We start from the raw sequence: 22,871 nt of genomic DNA, 5'->3' as shown, positions 1-22,871 counted from the left end.
CTTTTGGTTACACAGATTTTGCTCTGCATGTAAAGTTATCAACCTGCTTCTTTTAGGTGGATGTATTCATGTAATGTGTTCTCACATGAAATTAATCTCACATTTTCAATTTATATTCCATGAATGGCAAATAATTTAACGTAACACTCAGAAAATCCTTAAAAGAAAATGGCACTGATGAAAGCTTTTACATTTTTAATTTGCAGGGTATAAAGTGTAATTATTTTCACAGCTCTACTCTTGAGCACTTTTAGAAGAGCTACTGTTTTTTATTAATACTTTCTTTGAGTGTAAGTTAGAATAGATACTTTGAATCATTTAATTTTATGGCAAGCAATGGTACTTTTACTTGACTGTACTAGTCTTTTAACCACTGATTCACACAATATATAACACAATATATGTAAATATAAAGCATTTTTTATGCAATTTAGATGCTAAGTTTTCTGAATGGAAATAACAGCACACGTTTTGACCCCAGTAATAATAATAATCTCATATTGGATGCAAATATTTATCAAATCGATGCTGCATTATTAGCTTCTACCAGCAGAACAGGCTGAGTGGAATCAGAAACTTGGTTTACCTGCTCCAGTTGTGACCCCAATTAAGGTGAACAGTCCTGAAAAATAAATAAATAAAACTCATGAAATCAATGTCTTTTTTTAACAGATTTGTTTACAACAGTTTTTGTGCGCACGCTTAAAAATTAAGGTGCCACAAAGAACCAAAAAAAGGTTTTCACAACTTTTTTGGTTCACAAAGAACATTTTAGTTAAAAGTTCATTAACCCATTAACTTCCACTACAATTAAAAATAAATAGATAGAAAATTATATATATATATATATATATATATATATATATATATATATATATATATATATATATATATATATATATATATATATATATATATATATATATATATATATATATATATATATAAACAGTAGTACTCACCACGCTTCATGCTTTAGTAGGTCGTTGTCTACAGAGAGATTTGGTTCTTCTCTTCTTTGCTAGATGCAAGGAAACCGTAACTGCTTCTTAGAAATCACGTGTGTATCCAAGGGGTGTTGCTTTTTAAACCAATAACCATAAATAGGCTTTTTTTCAATAGGCTTTGACATCGCTGAATCGGGCCATTGTTGCAGTATGCAAAAAAAAAAACACAACAGCTGAGGAATGTACGTGGGTACTGGGTAGTTACAAACCCCCAATTTTGGAAAACAATTTTTGAAAAAGTTATATAGAATATATATATATATATATATATATATATATATATATATATATATATATATATATATATATATATATATATATATATAAAAAAGCCTAATATAAGCCTAATTTTGTTGGAAAAAAAATGCTCTTTTTTAACAAATTTAATTTGGTATAATTTGTATCTTTCTTTTAATGTGTTTCTGTTGGTCAGTTATCTACAAAATAGACAAAAAGAATGAGCAAGTTTTAGGTGAAGCGAGGTGCAAATAATACTTTTTGGCCTTAAGGGAATTATGAATTAAATTATAGTAGGCCTATTATAACATAAAATACAGTATTTCTGACAAAGTAGAAAGAGTTTGGCCTAAAACAATACATTTTATTCTGTCACTAATTGATATATATATTTATCACAATGGAAAATATTTTAGTTTTTAGAATATTTATTAGTGATGAATGCAATGATTACAGAATAACCAAAAAAAAAAAAAAAAAAAAAAAAAAAAAAAAAAAAAAAAACTCACTCATTTTTTAAATCACTTTCAACAAAAAAAGACTGAAAGGGCAGAAGCACAGCTTCGTCTGGCTAAGGAACAACTGACTCTGATCAAACTGCAGCAAACCAAGGCCAGACTTGAGATCCACCTCCTAAAGGCTACGCTCAGACAAGCTGGTCTCTCCATACAAATTATTATGGAGATTTTGACATTAAGCCTTTTTTATTCAATACATCTGTATTTGAAACTTCTTATAAATATCCTCAATTTACAGTGTTTGGGTTGTAGGTCGCAGATGAGTGGACTGCTGGAAGAGAATGGGATGAGGTTTTTCTTTTTCTTTTTTTTTAAATGCATGTGTTTTCATTTCAAATGAAAATAAAGTTATATTGACCCCACAAAAGTCTATGCCAGGGTACTGGAGAGGAGGATCCGGCCAATGGTTGAACCTAGGGTCCAGGAGGAACAATGCGGTTTTCGTCCGGGCCGTGGTACACTGGACCAGCTCTATACCCTTACCAGGGTGCTCGAGGGTTCATGGGAGTATGCCCAACCAGTCCACATGTGTTTTGTGGACTTGGAGAAGGCATTCGATCGTGTCCCTCGTGGCATTCTGTGGAGGGTGCTCGGGGAGTATGGGGTCAGAGGCGATCTGTTGAGGGCCGTCTCAACCCTGTATGAACTGGTTCGCATTGCCGGCAATAAGTCATATTTGTTTCCAGTGCATGTTGGAATCCGGCAGGGCTGCCCCTTGTCACCAATTCTGTTCATAATTTTTATGGACAGAATTTCAAGGCGCAGCCTTGGGCTGGAGGGGGTCCGGTTCGGAGACCACAAGATTTCATCTCTGTTATTCGCAGATGATGTTGTCTTGTTGGCTTTATTGAACATGGACCTTCAGCATGCACTGGGGCAGTTTGCTGCCGAGTGTGACGCGGCTGGGATGAGAATCAGCACCTCCAAGTCCGAGGCCATGGTGCTCCACCGGAAAAAGGTGGTTTGTCATCTCCAAGTTGGAGGACAGTCCTTACCTCAGGTGGAGGAGTTTAAGTATCTCGGGGTTTTGTTCACGAGTGAGGGAAGGATGGAACGTGAGATTGACAGGCGGATTGGTGCAGCGGCAGCAGTAATGGTCAATGTACCGGTCCGTTGTGGTGAAGAAGGAGCTGAGCCGAAAGGCAAAGCTCTCGATCTACCAGTCAATCTACGTTCCTACCCTCACCTATGGTCATGACCGAAAGGACAAGATCTCGGATACAAGCGGCCGAAATAAGTTTCCTTCGAAGGGTAGCAGGGCGCTCTCTTATGGATAGGGCGAGGAGCTCTGACACCCGGGAGGAGCTTGGAGTAGAGCCGCTGCTCCTCCACATCAAGAGAAGTCAGCTGAGGTGGCTCGGGCATTTGTTTCAGATGCCTCCTGGACGCCTACCTAGGGAGGTGTTCCAGGCATGTCCCACCGGAAGGAGGCCTCGGGGAAGACCCAGGACACACTGGAGGGACTATGTCTCTCGGCTGGCCTGGGAACGCCTCGGGATCCCCCTCGGAGGAGCAGGAGGATGTGTCTGGGGAGAGGGAAGTCTGGGTTTCTCTCCTAAGACTGCAGCCCCCGCAACCCGGCCCCGGAAAAGCGGCAGAAAATGAATGAATGAATGACCCCACACAGGCTATTCTACTTGTTGCTCTTTACAAATCTATAGTTCTACATTGTGATTTCCTATCCTGTTTGAACGCTGGTTATTCAGATTTAGTGATCCTGAAAAGTTCCTATCCGGATCAGATTGATTCAGTCTGATGTTGCTTTGAAAAACTGTTTAAAAAGTAAGCTGGATTACGTGATCATGGATCACAAAAACAGGATTACTAAATCCGGATCAATTTTAAATGGATTAAACCTTTTGAAAAACCGGGTGCTGCAGTTTCCTCTACAGTCCAAAGACATGCGGTATAGAATAACTGGATAAACTTAATTGGCTGTAATGTGTGAATTGAAAATGTATGGGTTTTTCCCAACACTGGGACTGAGTACAGCATGGAAGGGCATCTGCTGTATAAAACATATGCCTGAGTAATTGGCGGTTCACTCCATTGTGGCAACCCCTGATAAAGCAGGGAATAAGGTAAGTGAGTGTATTTTACAAATCTCCATATTTTTGTTTGCATTTTAAGGTTTCACATATTTTGAATTACAAATATTTACAACATTCAGTTACTTTAGGACTGATTTGGCCCTTTAAACCAGGCTAATAGAGCATTTTTGAAGTGTACATTTATGCAAAGGTAGCAGAATTGTTTATCCAAAAGGACTTAACACTGCATTCGCTGTATAACATTTCTTCACTCCAAGCATTCTCTGAGAATCATAACAGTTTCTAGAACTGATATTTATTTATTTTAGAAAATACAAGACAGATACTGTCATTGATTTATAATGCAATTCCTTTAAATAATATTTCAAGTTTAATTTCTCAACATAAGAAAAACTCTTGTCTTACAATAAGATTTTAATCTTATCTTGCTTAGGATAAAATAATGTTTTGTTATACCACACAATTTATAACAATAGCAAACAATATAGAACAGGAATTTGAGAATTAATATGACATTTAAAAGTAGTTAGTACGTTAATAGTTGTGAATTAGTTTGACTTCTATCATGTAGCGAAGGGCATGTCAGGCATAGATGAACCGTCTCTCCCGGCGGCTCTTCACCTGCAGCACCTGCATTACAGAACAATATTCCACCCAAAAGCGCCACCCAGAGCTCCTATGGCACCAATAACAGTTTGAGCTGCGGCAGAAAATCCAGCAGCACCTGATAAACAAAATACCAGCTATTGAGGTGGGATTTAACTGCAAAAAGTCACTTTATGTACAACACACACACACGCACGCACACAACTTCTTGTGAATTGAACCTTTCGCACAGAATGATTTAACACCGATACATGTACAGTGCATGCGGAAAGTATTCATAGCGCTTCACTTTTTCCACGTTACAGCCTTATTCCAAAATGAATTAAATTCATTTGTTTACTCAGAATTCTACACATAATACCCCATAATGACAATGTTAAAAAAATATTTTTTGAAATTGTTGCAAATAGAAGTATTCACAGCCTTTGCCTTGAAGTTTTAAATTGAGCTCAGGTACATTCTGTTTCCCTGGATCATTCTTATGATATTTCAGCAGCTTAATTGGAGTTCACCTGTGGCATACACCTGCCTATATAAGCTCCCTGGGCCGACAGTGCATGTTAAAGCACAAACCAAGCATGAAGACAAAGGAATTGTTTGTAGACCTCCAAGACAGGATTGTGTCGAGACACGAGGCTGGGGAAGGTTACAGAAACATTTCTGCTGCTCTGAAAGTTCCAATGAGCACAGTGGCCTCCATCATCTGTTAGTGGAAGATGTTTCAGAGTGCTCTTGACCTCAGACTGGGGCGACGGTTCATTTTCCAGCAGGACAATGACCCAAAGCACACCACCAAAATATCAATGGAGTGGCTTCACAACAACTCTGTGAATGTTCTTGAGTGGCCCAACCAAAGCCCAGACCAAAATCCTATTGAACATCTCTAGAGAGATCTGAAAATGGCTGTACACTATTGTTTCCCATCCAACCTGATAGAGCTTGAGAGGTACCGCAAAGAGGAATGGGCAAAAAATCCCAAAGACAGGTGTGCCAAGCTTGTGGTATCATATTCAAAAATACTTGAGGCTGTAATTGCTGCCAAAGGTGCATCAACAAAGTATTGAGCAAAGGCTGTGAATACTTATGTACATGTGATTTTTTCAGGTTTTTTTATTTTTAATAAATTTGCAACAATTTCAAAAGCTCTTTTTTCACATAGTCATTATGGGGTATTGTGTGTAGAATTGTGAGGAAATGGAATAAGGTTGTGACATAAAAAAATGTGGAAAAAGTGAAGTGCTATGAATACTTTCCGGATGCACTGTGTATGTATGTATGTATGTATGTATATATGCTGTAAGGCTCACCAATTGCCTGAAGCAATGAAACCAGCGATCCAGCTGCCACTCCTCCTCCATTTGCTGTGGCAGTTATTGACATCAGCCAGGAGGCAATCGAACCTCCAGCAATTCCACCTGCTGTGAAACCTATAGCTGATACTGCTACAGGAGCTGCAACAACTGCTGCGACTGTTGGAGGCAAGATTATTTAATTCAACAAAAAGTAAATCTATTGGTCAAAAAGGAAAAAAAAAACATTTTAGTTAACTGAAATAAAATGTAAATAATTTGCAATATATAAAAAACTAAAAGAAAACAAAACAACAGTCACTGAAAAACTAACTGTAATAAAATAATTAGCAAAAATAAATAATAGAGAAATTTCAGAATTAATAAGCACTCATTTTGTAGTGGAAAACCTAACCAGCTGTTTAGACCTAGATGAACTTTTACAGACAAGCACATTAGTCAAGTGCATCATTTTTTTTTCACCTACCAAAACACATTTTCTTAATAAACGTGTGCTATTTTTTCTGTTTTTGATAATAAAAGGAGAATATGCATGTTTAATTACATTTAAGTATACGCTTTGATCTTTTATTAGACTGAATTCATAATTTTTATTTTTATTCCTTGAATTTATATGGTTTTGAATTCAGTGTTTATTATTTAATTTTTATAAGAGGTTTGCACAAATGATAATGGAAACTGTGAAAACGCTAACATTTGGTTTGGTCAACACTGGATGAGATCGGTTAACTCTGCTAAACTGGAATTACAAATAAAACTAAACCTGAAAGTAAATACATGAAAACTAAATATAAATTCATTTATTCATTTTCTTTTCAGCTTAGTCCCTTTATTAATCAAGGGTCGCCACAGCGGAATGAACCGCCAACTTATCCAGCATATGTTTTATGCAGCGGATACCCTTCCAGCCGCTATCCAACAATGGGAAACACTGTTACACTCCTGAATTCACACACATACACCACGGCGAATTTAGTTTATTCAGTTCACCTATAGCGCATGTCTTTGAACTGTGGGGGAAACCGGAGCACCCGGAGGAAACCCACACCGACACGAGGAGAACATGCAAACTCCACACAGAAATGCCAAATGACCGATCCGGGGCGCGACCTTCTTGCTGTGAGGCGATCGTGTTACCGTGACGCCCCAAATGTGTTTACAAAATAAAAACTTAACTAAAACTGATAAAGCTAACAAAAATTCAACAATTCACTAAACTGAAATGTAGGCTACAGTAAATGTATAGCCTATATATGAATATAACATAAAACAATAACTGCATTGGATCAAACAATAATTTAAATGTTATTAGGCTACATAACACGAGATGGGTGCAACACTACAACATTTTATTTATTTATTCTTGATAAGAAGTAGCCTATAACACACATCAGATGTAAAATACATATTTGATATTTACCTGCTCCTGCAGCAGCTGCGAGAATTGTAACTTGGGAATAGAAAAAAAAAACAATAAATTACATGTCAGTTGTTAATGACCAACCTTTAATATTCAAATTAATATTGCATTCAAATATGCTTACGTGGATCCATCTTTATGCAGTCGAGTCTAAGTGAAGAAACTCGAAATGAATTCAGATGGGAACGTTTGATTAAATGGTTCAGTGGGCGGCTGCTTATCAAGAAATGAAACCGAAAAATTATTATCTCTAGCGTCTCTATAGCGCCTCTTGAGCTTTCTTTACAATGAATCACCTTCCTTCATGCCTTCCTGGATAAAACAATAAACAGAATTCCTTATAAAAATGCAGCTCCTAAAACGTTTGAAATCCTGAAAATAACCTAAATCGTTTTTAGTTTTTTTGATAAGAAACTACAGTGTTCACGATTTAAACTTCTATTATTAACAAATATTTTGAGGCTTTCGCGCATCAACGAGGTACTTAAAAAGTTTGAGACCACCGGCAGGCATCACACAATAACCAGAACATCAACTCATCAGATGTTCACATGGAACAACCATAGCCCACTGGATCCACCGAAATTAATACATGAGTGTTTAATGTAAATTAAGCCAGAAAAAGATACAAGCTTGTATCAACTAAATATGATGCAATTGCAATTATTGAACATTTAATTTTAATAATAACATTTTCAAGTGTTTTGTTAAATGCAAATTATATACTATTTTAAAAATGTGTCATTTTATGTCTATAAATATTCATTCATTCATTTTCTTTTCAGCTTACCTTTATTAATCTGGGGTCACCACAGCGGAATGAACCGCCAACTTATCCAGCATATGTTTTACGCATTCTTCAAGATGAAGATATTGAGATAAGAAAACTCTGGTAATTTATAGTGAGTTAGGAATCATCTGATTGGAGAATGAATCATGAACTGATGCAGGAGCAGCTGAGAATAATCATAAGCATGTGATCCTCTCGAAATTAGTTTAAATAAAATTCACTAATTCAGAATTTGCCAGGGGTATGAATAATTCCCTAAACGCACATTTCTAATCAGCCAATCACATGGCAGCAACTCAATGCATTTAGGCAAGTAGACATGGTCAAGATGATCTGCTGCAGTTCAAACCGAGCATCAGAATGGAGAAGAAAGGTGATTTAAGTGACTTTGAACGTGACATGGTTGTTGGTGCCAGACGGGCTGGTCTGAGTATTTCAGAAACTGCTGAACTACTGGGATTTTCATGTACAACTATCTCTAGGGTTTACAGAGAACGGTCTGAAAAAGGAAATATCCAGCGAGCTGCAGTTCTGTGGGCGAAAATGCCTTGTTGATGCCAGAGGTCAGAGGAGAATAGCCAGACTTGTTCAAGCTGATAGAAAGTCAACAGTAACTCAAATAACCACACGTAACAACTGAGGTATGCAGAAGAGCATCTCTGCACACACAACACATTGAACCTTGAGGCGGATGGGCTACAGCAGATGAAGACCACACCGGGTGCCACTCCTATCAGCTAAGAACAGGAAACTGAGGCTACATTTCACACAGGCTCACCAAAATTGGACAATAGAAAATAGAAAAACATTGCCTGCTCTGATGAGTCTTGATTGCTGCTGCGACATACGGATGGTAGGGTCAGAATTTGGTGTCAACAAGATGAAAGCATGAATCCATCCTGCCTTGTATCAACAGTCCAACCTGGTACTAGTACGGTGTACCTAATAAAGTGGCCGGAAAATAAATAAATAAATATATATATATATATATATATATATATATATATATATATATATATATATATATATATATATATATATATATATATATATATATATATAGTATTTACTAAACCTTGTTAATAAATGTTAGCAACTGACTGCAGTAGTGAACTGAAAAACTGCAATGAAAAGAAAGTTGTGCTCTGCATTTAACCATCCAAGAGCACACACACACAGCAGTGAACACACTTTTTAAATCTTTTTAATTATACTTTCTTGTTTTATTAAGCAACACTCTGCAAACTTGCATGTCATTAAAAATATTTACTCAATTTTAAATTGTATTCAATGAGCATTTATTTAAATCTCATAATTGCAAGTGTATAAAATGAACACAATTGCAAAGTGTTCACAAACATCCACCATCATCAGTTTTCATTAACAATAATTATTGCGACCATTAATAGTCCAATTATTAAGGTTAACATTATGGCCATATATTTCGATATGAGCTTTTCAGTCTTATCATCGTTATTTGGAGGTGGACGAGAGAAAAAATCTGCTGCCCCACCAAACACAGCACCCACTGCACCACCCACTGATGCCACTGCAGCGGTCGCTCCTGCAGACAGTCCAGCAGCACCTGATCAGGGGAAACACCAGAAAAAAATCCTTTAAACGCTCTGGAACAATTTGAGAATGGAATTGGGGCTGAGATCACAAATGATAAACAGCATGATTGGTAAAGTACATTATATGTCCTGGAATAATTGATGACAGGCCATTACATTACTAATGGACAACCAATGTGTTGATGCACCCATCAAACAAAGTGAAGTATGCAAGTACAGCTAATAATGAATTCTAATAATTCAACAGACGGCGTAAATTATTCAGCTTATACAACATTTCTTCTTAAATGGTTATCACATCTGTCAGGTGTTCCATTTCAAAACATTCATCAGGTTTTTATCCTCAAACTTCTCCTGTGTGTGGAACTAGTGTCATCCAAAGTCTTATGTTTTGATGTGATTTTTGACTGTTGCAGGCTGTGAAGTAACCCCAGATTTACAGTGCATTTGTGTGCGGAGCAGCTCGACAAGGTTGCGTTCTGTCCTATGTGCAGTGCCAACACACACCAGGAACGTTTTAGAAATGAAGCCACAGGAGTCATGAAACGATGTGATATGGCTCTATGACGTATTTGCTTACTCATTTTAATGAATTTTTTGATGCTAAATCAGGATTTAAACTCATCTCATGGCTATATGTTAGCTCACTTTACCACAAGGTTATTGTCACCGTCCAAAATGAATAATGTTTCTTGTTACGTCCTATTTTGCTGTTCTATAATTAATGCAGCTTTAATATGCTTTTTAAATATAAGAAAGATTTTTTTTGCTGTGTTTTATTCCTTTAAAATACATCCTTCACTTGTAGTATATCAAATATTATCTAATCTAGTATTATCTATAATCTTGGATCCTATGTTTATAGCTGTGGTGAGGCTAGTTTATACACAGACTTTGGCTGTTTCTCAACATGCGTGCTTGTGTCCTCGTATTCTTATGTAACGTCATCAACTGCCATAGTTCAGTTCCAAAACTCAAGATCGCAAGAATGGAGGACGCGTGAAAGTTCCCGGATGTGTTTTTAATATCGAGGACGGATGCAGACTTGAGCCAAAGAGCTTAGAATGACCAAGAGGCGACACTTAATAGAACGTTCCATTGCAACAGCAGTGCCCAGCAACAGCCCTGTGATTCCGCCATTTTGGAGTGAAAGCGGTCAGCCGTCCATTGGATCTTATTGCTGTCGCGATGGCAAGCAGCAGTTTTGTTTTTTATTTATTTATTTAAAAAGCACATTAAAGCTGAGATACAACCTGAAAGATGAGTCGACAATACAACACTTACTATCACAATCATCAGCACTTTTAATAGTTTATTTTAGAGACTTTTAATATTCTGTTCTATTGGAGTTTTCATTCCAAAATGACCGCCACGCCATCTAGTGGCTGTTTCCCAAATCGCACTAGAGTGTCACCTCTTGGTGGTTCTAAGCGCTTTACTTGAGCCTCGAGAAGTCCCAGAAATCATTGCAGCTGAATAAAGGAGGTGGGAAGCGCAACATTAATATAGATTTATTATTAAAGTTCAGAGATATAACTTATTTATCTTAGGTGTTTCCCTAAATGAGATGGTGAACATAAACATCACCATGAAAATCTTAATAAAAGTCATAATCACATTAAGAGTGTTTATTTGCTAAAATTTGTATTAAAATCTGCTTTATTTGTGTTGGGCAACATATAATTGTAAGGTCTTTATGCATAGTATATATTGTGAAATCAGGGAAAACAATAAATCGTTGTATAATTAATGTAACGTTTAAATAATTTTCCATTAGAAGCACATGTTTTTTTCATGGATGAATTGTGAGGAAAGAATCCCAGGTATCAAAGAATTCTGGCCCAGATTTGGCATAAATCTGACACAGCAGGCAACAGCAAATGGGCCAAAAATGGCCCTGGTTTGGCAGAGGTGGCACCGTTTTTAAAGCAGCACACAATACTTGGGCCAGATGTAAAATGTAGTATTTGGCCCAGATGTTAATAAATGATATGTGGGCCATGTAAGCTTGGCCTGTCTTGACCCACATTTAAAATACATTTTTATTTTTTTCAAATGAAAAAAATAAATCTACCGATCACGTCTCTACGCAAAAAAGCACACCCATATCATGCCTAAAGCGCAATGATTCATGGGTTTATCAATTTCATTGCAATTGTGACACACCAACATATCTGGCCCAGTTCAGGCTCAGTTATGGGTTATTACCTTGGCTGAGACCTGGCCCAGATATATTGCATCTTTGGCCCTTGTCTGGAAGCCAGACTTGGTCCAGTCATGTACTGTAATTCACTGTAGCATGTGGGCCAAGCAAAAGCTGATTGTGTGGGCCAGAGCTGAGCCAGATATATTTTGCAATGTGGAATAATACCCACATAGCAAAATTTTTCTGGCCTATACAACCAGCTTTTGCTTGGCCCACATGCCACAGTGAATTACATGACTGGACCAAGTCTGGCTTCCAGACAAGGGCCAAACATGGGCCATATCTGGGTCAAGTCTCAGCCAAGTTAATAACTCATAACTGGGCCAGATAGGTTGGTGTGTCACGATTGCAATGAAATTGATAAACCCATAAAGCATTGCACATTAGGCATACTATGGGCATGCTTTTTCTAAAAGCGACCTGAGTGGTAGATTTTTTTCATGTATTTTAAATGTGTATCAAGACAGGCCAAACTTACATGGCCCACATATTAACTTTTAACATCTGGGCCAAATACTACATTTTACATCTGGCCCAAATCTTGTGTGCCACCTTAAAGACGATGCCAAACCCAGGCCATGTTTGGCCCACATGCTGTATGTCAGTGTCGGATGAATGCCTGCTGAGGCAGCTTTATGTCAAATCTGGGCCAGAATTCTTTGCTACCGCCGTACAAAGTCATTGCACCTAGTTATTTTTATGCATTTCCCTTTTTACAGTTTAACTGAAACCACTACCATAATTTATACAAAGGATCATAGGATGTAAGAAAAGGTGGAGACATTAATAGCAGATTTCCCCTAAGGTTCAAGCTGTTTTAATATAAGTGACATATTTATAATCGTTTTTGTTTTTAAGGCATTGAAATGTATTTACCTGCTGACTGAAGGATGGCGACCAAGCTTCCTGCTGCCACACCGCCTCCATTAGCGATGGCTGCTGAAGACATCATGCTGGCACCCAAAGAGCCTGCTGCTATACCAGCGGAGGTAAACCCAGCCACGGTCAGCGCCACCGGAGCTAACACAGCTGTACCAACTAGAGGACAAAACCCCCAGACAAATACATTCTTTCATTTGAACAAACAATCCTCAGAACATATTTATCTGCTGGAATGGCTTAATCTATAGGGCTGATTGCGCTTCAACAACACATTTCCTCAGATGTTATTTACATTAAGAGGAAATGTGATGCATTCTATTATAATGATATGTAAAAAATTGTCTTTTTATATGCAACAAGTTTATTCAGATGCTATTTATTCTGAAGGGAAATAGTAGTAGACATTTGGACTTCAGTTATATGGCTACATTATAAAAACAGTGTAAATAAAACCACACTGAATGCAAATATTTATCAAATTGATGCCGTTTTATTGCCCTCTGCCAGCAAGACAGGCCGAGTATAAACAGACTCTTGGTTTACCTGCTCCAACTCCAAGGCCAATTAAAGTACCCAGTCCTGAAGAATAAATGAATAAAACCCATTAAAATCAAGATAATTGGTTTTTAACAACATTTTGTTTACAACAGTCTCTGTAAAATGGCAGGATGAACCAAAAAGGGGTTTTCACAACTTTTGGGCTCCACAAAGAACATTTTAGTGAAAAGGTTTTTAAAATATATAGATATTTTTAGTGTAAAGATAATTTTCATGATCTGAAGAGCATTTTCCCACTGTAAAGAACTCCCCAGGACATTATGGTAAAACAAAATCCAATTAAAACCCATTTATTCATTTTCTATATTACCGTTGGTGCACCTTACTGTACAAGTTTAACAATTTTGCCACATTTTTTTCAGGTTTGATCATGGGGGTCAAACAATTTCCGTTTGAGCACTTTAAGCCAAATTATTTAATTATAATTATGTTTGTATATTGCTACAATATCAGAGTTAGTTTGGTGTGTATATACAAATTTGTATGTGTGTGAGTGGTATTTTTTAATGTGACAGCTCATAATAATAATAGTGATAAAGCATCAAAATGAATGTCGTTTCTATTAATTGACTTGAGCCAGATTTCCAGAGTATATGACATATGAAAAGTAATAGAATTTATGTTTTTTATTGAAACAACTGTGGATTATATCAAGAAAAATTGTGGACAATTAATGATCATATTAAGACTAAAGCTAATAAAATCTATCAGTGAAAATGGATAAAAAGAAGTATATTTAAATATATATTTTTATTTTTTTATCGACATTTTTGTCTTATAAAAGACATGTTATACATAACACTGCACATTCCATATTAATAAAAAGCAAAAGTTTATGCTACTCACCGGGCTTCATGTTTCAGCAGGTCTTTGTCTACAAAGTGAGAACGCCAATGTTTTAATGAACAAAGTTGTTGCTCTGTTATAATCCTTTGGCGCAGTTACACACTGCATTTTATTGACGTTGGGAAATTGAAACTGCTTCCTGGAAATCACGTGTACATCCAGGAGTATCGCTGGAATAACCCTTAAGAAATGTGACTAATTTTCTGAATGTTGCATAGGTTTTCTGACTGCGCGCACTAATATGCGAGATTTGAATCGTCATAAGTATTTAACATCACAGTCTGAAATAATGACAACATAGTTTAAAAGCTGTGGAACACAGCTTATGTTTAGGCTTAACTAATAGGATACATATTAGTTGTTATTTTCTTTTCACACGCACTAGGCTACTACTACACACAGCCTAATAAATAAGCCCACTTGAAAATGATCAGTTTCTCTGGATTTATTAGGTATGGATCTTAGTAAAATGCTTATATAAGTTTTTTATAAAGAAATCATTCATTCATTTTTTTTCTTGTCGGCTTAGTCCCTTTATTAATCTGGGGTCGCCACAGCGGAACAAACCGCCAACTTATCCAGCATCTGTTCCACGCAGCGGATGCCCTTCCAGCCGCAACCCATGTCTGGGAAACATCCACACACACTCATTCACATTCATACACTAAGGACAATTTAGCCTATTCAAACCGGAGCACCGGGAGGAAACCAACGCGAACGCAGGGAGAACATGCAAACATTAATAGCACCACTGCGTCGCTTAGAAAGAAATCATTTCCCCCAAATCTTAAATGTGAAAACATGGCACATATTGTGGCATTTTAAGTAAAAAGAAAGCTCTTACACTGAAAAAAAATGCTGGGTTCCACAGAATTCCTGCATGTACTCCAGAAACAAATAGATTAAGTTAACTGAATTGTATTTTTTGTTTTTACAAATTTAAGGGAATTGAACATAAAACAATTAAGTTGCTCAAAAAAAAAAAAAAAAAAAACTCAGGAATTGTGTTAATTCAACTTATTTTGAATAAGTAGTTTAAACAAGCAGCAAAACATTTTTTTGAGTGCAATAGTCACCACTTGTGAACAGAATTAGACCTAAATAAAAATATAGCCTACTATTTAAACCAATAACTATAATAAATTGTAAATCTAAAGAAACGAAATGGTTCAGGTGGTCTATTAATTGACATGCATTTGTAATGAAGTCAGAATTAAAGTTCATTACTTTGTTTTTTGGATTAGATCACGATATAATCTTGATAACCGATTATTATATTTGAGCCATTAATTGAAAAAATAAATAACATTTAAAATTAAGTGCTCAAATGCACTGACCACTCAACACAGGGTTATTTGGTAATACATTTAAAGTAGTACAATGAACAAGAATAACTTAACTTAATGTGACATACGGGAAGATATGAAGAGTTTGACGCAAAAACCTCTAAATGAGTCTGAATTAATAATTTCCATTTCATGGCAACGGATAGGTACTTTTCATTGCCTTTAAATAAAATAACTGAACAAATAGGCTGAGAAATGCTTATTTTAGAAGAACATTTCAGACGGCATCTGAACTCCTCATATTTTACCACATTTTATTATGATTTCTGAAATAAACAGGCTATAGATCTGGGTGCAGACTTGGTGCAGTGGCAAGGAGAGCTGCATGCAACGCTTTTAAAATCACACATCTAACCCCACCCCTCAGAGTGATGTCACAAGCTCCATTGTGTCTGACATGCAAGTCAGAGATGCAGTTTCAGCTTGCCAATCCAAGTCCACATGCCATCCAGATTCTACCGGAACCCATTATTATTCAATATAGTGGAAAAACAAGCAAAAAAAAAAAAAAAAAAAAAAAACATTTGCTTACATTTGTTTTTTCAGATTTTCTTAAATATAAATCATATTACAAGAGTCGCTCGCCCACTATTGCGCGTCATGGGCAACGCAAATGGAAACAAAACATTCCATTCCATATTGCATTGCCGATTTGAATATACATTTGCATGCGTTGCCGTTTGAATATACATTTTCAAAATTAATTTTGACTGCATAATACTGATATGCTTCCAAAGTTCTTTCAAGAAAACATAACTATTAACTACTAGACAAAAGGAAAATTTGTTTGTGTCCCCACACCCCTACCATAAACCAGTCATTGGGTGAGATAAGCACAAATGAGATCATACAAATTCATGATTATGTTGAACTTTCTGTGGACTTTGTGAGCATTTAGGAGCGAAAACATTTCTCATTTCTTCAACCTCTTCAGCAAATTAACAGCTCCACCTACTAGCCCCCCTGCAGCGCCACCTACAGATGCCACACCAGCTGTTGCTGCTGCAGACAAACCAGCAGCACCTGAAAATAAAAACACAAAAAGCCTGATGACACCATTATCTGAATGCAATGCAGTGCAACACATAAAACAGATCAACCCAGAACAGTGAAGTACTTAATAAATACATCTTAGAATACAAAAATCATTTCTTTTGCATCAATAAATTAGCCTATTATTATTATTATTATTATTAAATACAAATACAGTTATTTGCAATAGAAGTTTATTATACTGCATTTCAGTTACTAAGGCATTGAAATTTTTAACATTAATATAATTTTAAAAATATTTTTAGATTTGACAGTACCTGCTGACTGAAGGAGAGCGACAGCACTTCCAGCAGCCACTCCACCTCCATTAGCGATGGCCGCTGTGGACATCATACCAGCTGCCATAGAGCCTGCTGTGATGCCAGCGGCTGTAAACCCGACCATCCCGAGTGCCAGCGGGGTCAAAGCAACGGCACCAGCTGATTAAGATTAAAATAAATATTATAAACATATACACTATAAAAGCAGCTAACTTTATTAACATTTATTTAAACCTATTAAATTGATCAGACAGGATGCAGAGAGAGGAATGCAAGTGTAGTTCTAAACTGATTTAGTTATTAATGCCACTTTGCAATTAGTTCAGATTAGAAACCCCCCCCAAAAAAAACACATCAAATAGATTCCAATTTGTGTTACTTACTGACATGGTTCTAAACTTCTGAATTTCTTCTGTTAAATAAAGCAAGACAAGTTTGTAGCCTGCCTGGTGAATGGGTGGTTAATTTTTTCCTCAAAAAGTGGACCTTTTTGCAGTTATTCACTTCATTTTCTAATTAATTATGAGGTTTAAATACTCCATTTTAGTAACATTTTAAGCCCTATTTTGAGCTGGATTAACTTGTTGGATGGTCATCATAACAAAACTTTTTGATGTACCGAAAATATTGTTTTGCTAAAGATTTAGAATAAAGAAATAAAGAGAAAAAAAAATACTTAATAATAATGATGTATAGCTTGACAGTTTTTCTAGCCTTTTTTGAAAAAAAAAAAAAGAAATTTTTTTTTTTTTTTTTTTTAAATTTCAGGGATAACAACAGCCAAATTATTAATAACTTTAATATGGACCACTTTTGGTGCATCACACCTTTTTATTGGTCATATTTATCTTTCAAGAGTAAAGCCCAAGATTTTGAATAAAAAATGTTTTTTGTAAAAGCTCAAGTACGGGACAAATTCTGGACCGTTGTCAGTTTTTCGAAGCACCCGAACTGTTTACAAAAGATTTTAGTGAAATGAACAAATTTCTTTTAAAATTTACATGGTTTCACGGTTTGGTTTTACAGTTAGTTTGATCTAAATGACTGAATCATCAAACATTTTCTCTGTGGTAACCCTGGTGTAACTGAGCTAGATGATATGCAGGATCTGGTTACTTACCAGCCCCAGCTGCAATCCCAATAATTGTGAATACTGCAAATAAACACATAACATATTGAGTAACAAATTACAAAGGCACAAAATACATCTTTGATTTTATTTTATCAGGGAAAGGTGTGAGTATTTGCATTTCATTTTATTATTTAAATATTAAATTATTTGGTGTACATTTATTGAATAGAGATGGAACATATACACACATATATCTCTATATATGTGTGTATATATATATATATGTGTGTGTGTGTGTGTGTGTGTGTGTGTGTGTGTGTGTGTGTGTGTGTGTGTGTGTGTGTGTGTGTGTGTGTGTGTGTATGTATATATATATATATATACATATACACACACACACACACACACATGTATGTGTGTATATGTATGTGCTATTATATTCAACAGTTAAGGAGGGAAATAAGTACCTCAAACCACACATTAACACACAGATTGAATTATTGCAACAAACATGTCACTGTAAGGAGATCATCAATTTGATCAACAATAAAGAGATTACAAGATGTTTTGAATTACATAATGTAACAAACTAGTATTACACTTTTTCTATACTAACCTAAATTTCTGCTTAACAGTTTAAATTGTTACAACATTACCGCCGAGTACGTATGTAATGTTGGCAGCTAAATCTTGTCTACACCAATCAGCTGGTGTGTGTTGTGCGGTCTGGAGCAATATGGCTGCCATCGTGTGGATGAGGAGATTCCCCCCAGTGTGTACAGCGCTTTATATGTCCAGAAAAGCGCTATATAAATGTAATTAATTATTATTACTATTATTATACGTTCATAATGTCCTTTTTAATTGTATCATTAAAATATAGCAATTTTGTCATTAATAAAACAAGGTTAGCAAATAGTTACAATTATTTATGGAAACAGACAGAATATATATAGTAAACTACTCATGTAACAAACACCTCATGGCTTGAGAAATTGCACTATCTGATCTGGGGAAAAAAAAAAAAAAAAGGAGTGAAGGGTGCAATCCTGGGTGTGACTGTGACACACGGTGCGAGTCACATGATTGTCATCAGGGTAACGTAAGGTCCTAAAGTAAACAATGAACACATTTTTCTTGAATACAAGATTTTAAAGTAAGAAACAGGCGGTTAATTCTGCTGCAATCTCTGAAGAGACAATGAATGTGGCCAAAGTGTGGGGGAAGAATTTGAAATACATGAAATCATGTAGAAAAAAAAAAAATTTATTCAACACCCATATATCAGGGTTTTGGAAGAGCTTAAGTGTCTTCACAAATTAGGTCCTAAAAACATTAACAATCGGAATAAAGCCCAAAATGTATAAGGATAATTAAGTTACATACACAGCAAAATAAAGAATTTAAGCATTTGTCATTTTCCAACACATATTCACCACATCATGATGCATTTATGCTAACTGAATATGGAGGTTTTGTCTTAGAAAACTGTACAAAGGGACTTTAATACAAGAATGGAACACATAACAATGGAAATAGCAAATATTGTCAACAGAAAACAGGTTAGGCTATGTTGAATTATGTTGAGCCTTTATTGGGAATTTTTTCTTCACTCATTCGTGGTTTTATCATAAATGTAGCTTAAAGGGACATTTCACCCAAAATGAAAAATCTGTCATCATTTACTCACCCTTGATTTGTTCACAAAAGAAACATCACAAGAGGAAATACACTGAAGAATGCTGGAAACCAGTAACCATTGTACTCCATAATACTGGTTTTCCTACTGAAGTCAGTGGTTAAAGGATTTCAGCATTCTTCAAAATACCTTATTTTGTGTTCAACAGAATTATCTCAAACAAGACAAGGGTGAGTAAATTACCGAATGTTTTTTTAATTAACTATCCTTTTAATTTAAAGATATGTTTCTCATTAAAAAAGGGTTGTTTTATGCCAGCTGATTTTGACAAAACAATGAGGACGAAGATGAAGGTACAGGAAAAATTGTTCGGGAGCAGAACGAAGAAAAGGGATAGGTTTTGTAAAATGAATTAAAGCAAATGAAGATCTTTTATATGTTTTATAAGACACTTTAAAGCGTTATTAAAAGGCATTTTAGAGACGGTATTGAAGTAGTGTTCCGTTCAAATTTTTCCTTAAATTTTGTAGTCATGAAACTTCCAGCAACCTCGTAGAAACAATTTCGGGCACTTACCTCTCGCCATACTTTCGAGGACTCGAACTCACAAAACGAAACGTATATGCAGGCCGTTTCCTGAGAATCGAGGATGACTCATGTGGATGTCAAATGATTGTTCCCTGTATGTGCACATTTACTCCACTAGCTGGCGCTTTGCGGATCAGGAACCCGAATTTCCATTGCAATGCATATAAATCTTAGGATGTTCATTCTTCACTATATATGCTTTTAAAATGAATTAAATCCAGAATTTTTGTATGAATAATAAAAGCAAAAGGTACGAAGCAAAGAAAAGTTTAAAACAACTTTTGATGATTTACTGATCTTAGCCGCGGAGCAAGAAACTGCTTAGAAGTAATATCCATCATGTGACAATAGATTTTTTTGTAGGCCTGAGCAGAGAAGTAGGCTACATGTAAAACTATTCATTATTTAGACAATATTATTATTCTAATTGTTATTTTTGAATCAACAATTGCATAAGTAAGATTTTCAGAATATTATTAAACTACATATTTAAGGAAATTGCAGAAAAATAAGAAAAGAAAGTTTGCTGGGTAATGGGAGATGACAATAAATTAGTCGCATCTTAAGCCATTTTAAAAGAAATTCGTAAGGATGGATATTCAACACTTCACAATATTTCACTTTCCAATCCGTTTTCTATTCAGGCTTTTAATTCAAATAATCTGATCTATTTTCTAATATATAAATAACTGGTCCTCTAATTGTCTAGTTGATAAAAATATTTAAAAATACATTTTTTAAATATAAATAAAACATTTATTGAGATATCTATCTATCTATCTATCTATCTATCTATCTATCTGAAATAGAAAAGGTATAGTTAGTGTGTTTAGTATACAGCAGTCAACATTTCAAGTGGATCAAAAAAGTTTTCGATACGGTCCAAAGGAAAGAATGGATGTGGTTTAATAGTTTTAGGGTGATAAAATGTTTTGATCCACTTTAAATGTTGACTACTGTACTTCGAATTCACACTTTATCTTACAATGTGTATTTTACATTTATCTGTTAACAGTTAAGACTTAAGGGCAATTTATTCACCCTCCACTTGTTTTTAAACTTTAAGAGTTTATTATGGTTTCTATTGAACACAAAAGACTTCTGCTCCTAAACGTGTACATAATTTCATTTGCCTCTCCACCAATTAACAGCTCAACCTAAAAGCCCTCCTGCAGCGCCACCTACAGATGCCAAACCAGCTGTTGCTGCTGAGAACAAACCAGCAGAACCTACAAAACAAAAACACAAAAAGCTTAATTTCCGAATGCATTACTGTACAACACGGCACTGTAAAGTTTGTTCATGTTTCTTGGAATACAAAATCATTCTTTGCATATATTAATCTGGTACTATAACTCCCTGGTACTATAACAGCTGCTGTGGACATCATACCGGATGCCGTATAACCTGCTGTGATGCCAGCAGTGGTGAACCCGGCCATACTGAGGGCCAGCGGGGTCAAAGCAACGGCACCAACTTAATATGACAATTAAAAACAGACAGAGCAAAACATTTCTGTGAATTTCTGTTTTTAAACTGAACTAGATGATATCCTGGATGTATTTACTTAACAGCTCCAGCTCCAATAATAGTTTTGGTGGATAAAGCTGCAAATACATAGAAAAACAAAGAGTCAGAAAATGCATCTTTGCTTTAACCATTTATGAGGGTATTAAAGTCTACAAAATGTGTGCTTTTTAAAGAATAAAAAATATAAATAAAATTACTGAATTTGAACAAATGTACAAGAGAATCTATAATGAAATTATATAGTCAGTTATTTGGCTGAGTCCATTGGAATTAGATTTATTCACGTTTTAAATAAAACACACTTGTTTCATGTTTGTTTTTCGATATGTTAGTTTAGAGATCTGTACAGATCACTGTAAATTAAGAAATCCAGTTCTATTTAACATGAATAAATAGACAGGCCTGTAGACAGTGGGGGTTTAGGTGGTTCTAAAGACCCACTCCCTACTGACAAAGTCCAGAATTTGGCCCCAAATGTGCTCATTTGTCCCATTTTTTTGAGGTGTAGAATGTAGGAAATATTTTTATTGCATCAAAGTGTGATAATGATAACCATCCGACAAGCTAAATTTAGTGCTTAAACGGTCACCAAAATGCAGTATTTAAACCTCATAATTTAATAGAAAATGAGGTGCATGACTGCAAAAAGGTCTAATTTTTTGGGAAAAAGAACCAACCATTTTAATAGGTTGGCTACAGACATGTAGGTTAAAAAGGATAGTTAACTGTAACTGAAAATTCGGTCATCCTTTACCTTCATTTTCCAAAGAGTTTTGGGTCTCTTCCGTACATAAAAATGTGGTGTAATAATAATAATAATAATAATAATAATAATAATAATATGAAAACTAATGTATTGCCAATGTGTTTGTTTTTGCTACTATGAGAGTCGATGGAAGGTTCCAGGTTAAACTTTCTTCAAAATATCTTCAGAGACTTGAGGTTGGGAACAAGAAGGGTGTTTTTGGGTGAACAATCCTTTTTAGTTGTGTGACTGTCACAAACTGCAGTGAAACTGAGTATTTTGTTGTTCAATTAAACCCTTTTTTTCTAAATAAATCTTAAATGGTTCGTAATAAAACCTGCAGAAACCCTGCTTAAAGAAATCCGTCACTTACTTGGCAGCGTCGGCATGCTGGCGAAGAGATGTGCCAAATGAAATCAAGTGGTGCTCACTGCATTCCGTTCTTGAGACTAGCTGATGTTGGCAAATACTCCTTCACAGCCGACAGCCTGAATGCAGACACACTACTCGGCTCGCATACTGTTTTAGCGTACTATAAAGTATTGAAGTAAGCGATTCATGCAGCCCCGGTCTGACTAGGCTAGTGAGAGCACAGCGCCCTCTGCCGACAGACCCCGACCGTCACGAGTTGTT

At 35.8% G+C, this 22,871-nt stretch overlaps 3 protein-coding genes across 4 annotated transcripts; all 3 read right to left on the bottom strand.

Moving 5' to 3' along the window:
* Window positions 1-4,164: 4,164 nt before the first annotated feature.
* LOC130239979 (interferon alpha-inducible protein 27-like protein 2A) lies at window positions 4,165-7,353 on the bottom strand. The gene is made up of 4 exons (XM_056471374.1): window positions 7,274-7,353; window positions 7,150-7,179; window positions 5,727-5,888; window positions 4,165-4,537 (listed from the first exon to the last, which is right to left on the bottom strand). The coding sequence occupies exons 1-4, from the start codon at window positions 7,281-7,283 to the stop codon at window positions 4,449-4,451; spliced, it is 291 nt and encodes a 96-aa protein (XP_056327349.1). The 5' UTR covers window positions 7,284-7,353; the 3' UTR covers window positions 4,165-4,448.
* Window positions 7,354-9,220: 1,867 nt separating this feature from the next.
* LOC130239242 (interferon alpha-inducible protein 27-like protein 2A) lies at window positions 9,221-15,498 on the bottom strand. The gene is made up of 4 exons (XM_056470320.1): window positions 14,006-15,498; window positions 13,145-13,180; window positions 12,596-12,757; window positions 9,221-9,524 (listed from the first exon to the last, which is right to left on the bottom strand). The coding sequence occupies exons 1-4, from the start codon at window positions 14,013-14,015 to the stop codon at window positions 9,310-9,312; spliced, it is 423 nt and encodes a 140-aa protein (XP_056326295.1). The 5' UTR covers window positions 14,016-15,498; the 3' UTR covers window positions 9,221-9,309.
* A 90-nt stretch (window positions 15,499-15,588) lies between these two features.
* Window positions 15,589-22,779, bottom strand: LOC130239243 (interferon alpha-inducible protein 27-like protein 2). Of its 2 annotated transcripts, none has more exons than XM_056470321.1 (4): window positions 22,612-22,779; window positions 17,785-17,817; window positions 16,662-16,823; window positions 15,589-16,374 (listed from the first exon to the last, which is right to left on the bottom strand). In XM_056470321.1, the coding sequence occupies exons 1-4, from the start codon at window positions 22,625-22,627 to the stop codon at window positions 16,265-16,267; spliced, it is 321 nt and encodes a 106-aa protein (XP_056326296.1). In that variant the 5' UTR covers window positions 22,628-22,779; the 3' UTR covers window positions 15,589-16,264. The 2 variants fall into 2 exon arrangements, with proteins under 2 accessions (XP_056326296.1, XP_056326298.1); XM_056470323.1 differs by lacking the exon at window positions 22,612-22,779 and adding an exon at window positions 19,952-20,270.
* Between the last annotated feature and the right edge of the window lie 92 nt (window positions 22,780-22,871).

The sequence above is a fragment of the Danio aesculapii genome, chromosome 13 (assembly GCF_903798145.1).
Source record: "Danio aesculapii chromosome 13, fDanAes4.1, whole genome shotgun sequence".
Taxonomy (NCBI): Eukaryota; Metazoa; Chordata; class Actinopteri; order Cypriniformes; family Danionidae; genus Danio; species Danio aesculapii.
Note: the sequence above shows the minus strand (reverse complement) of the source record. Positions and strands in the feature narration are given on the sequence as shown.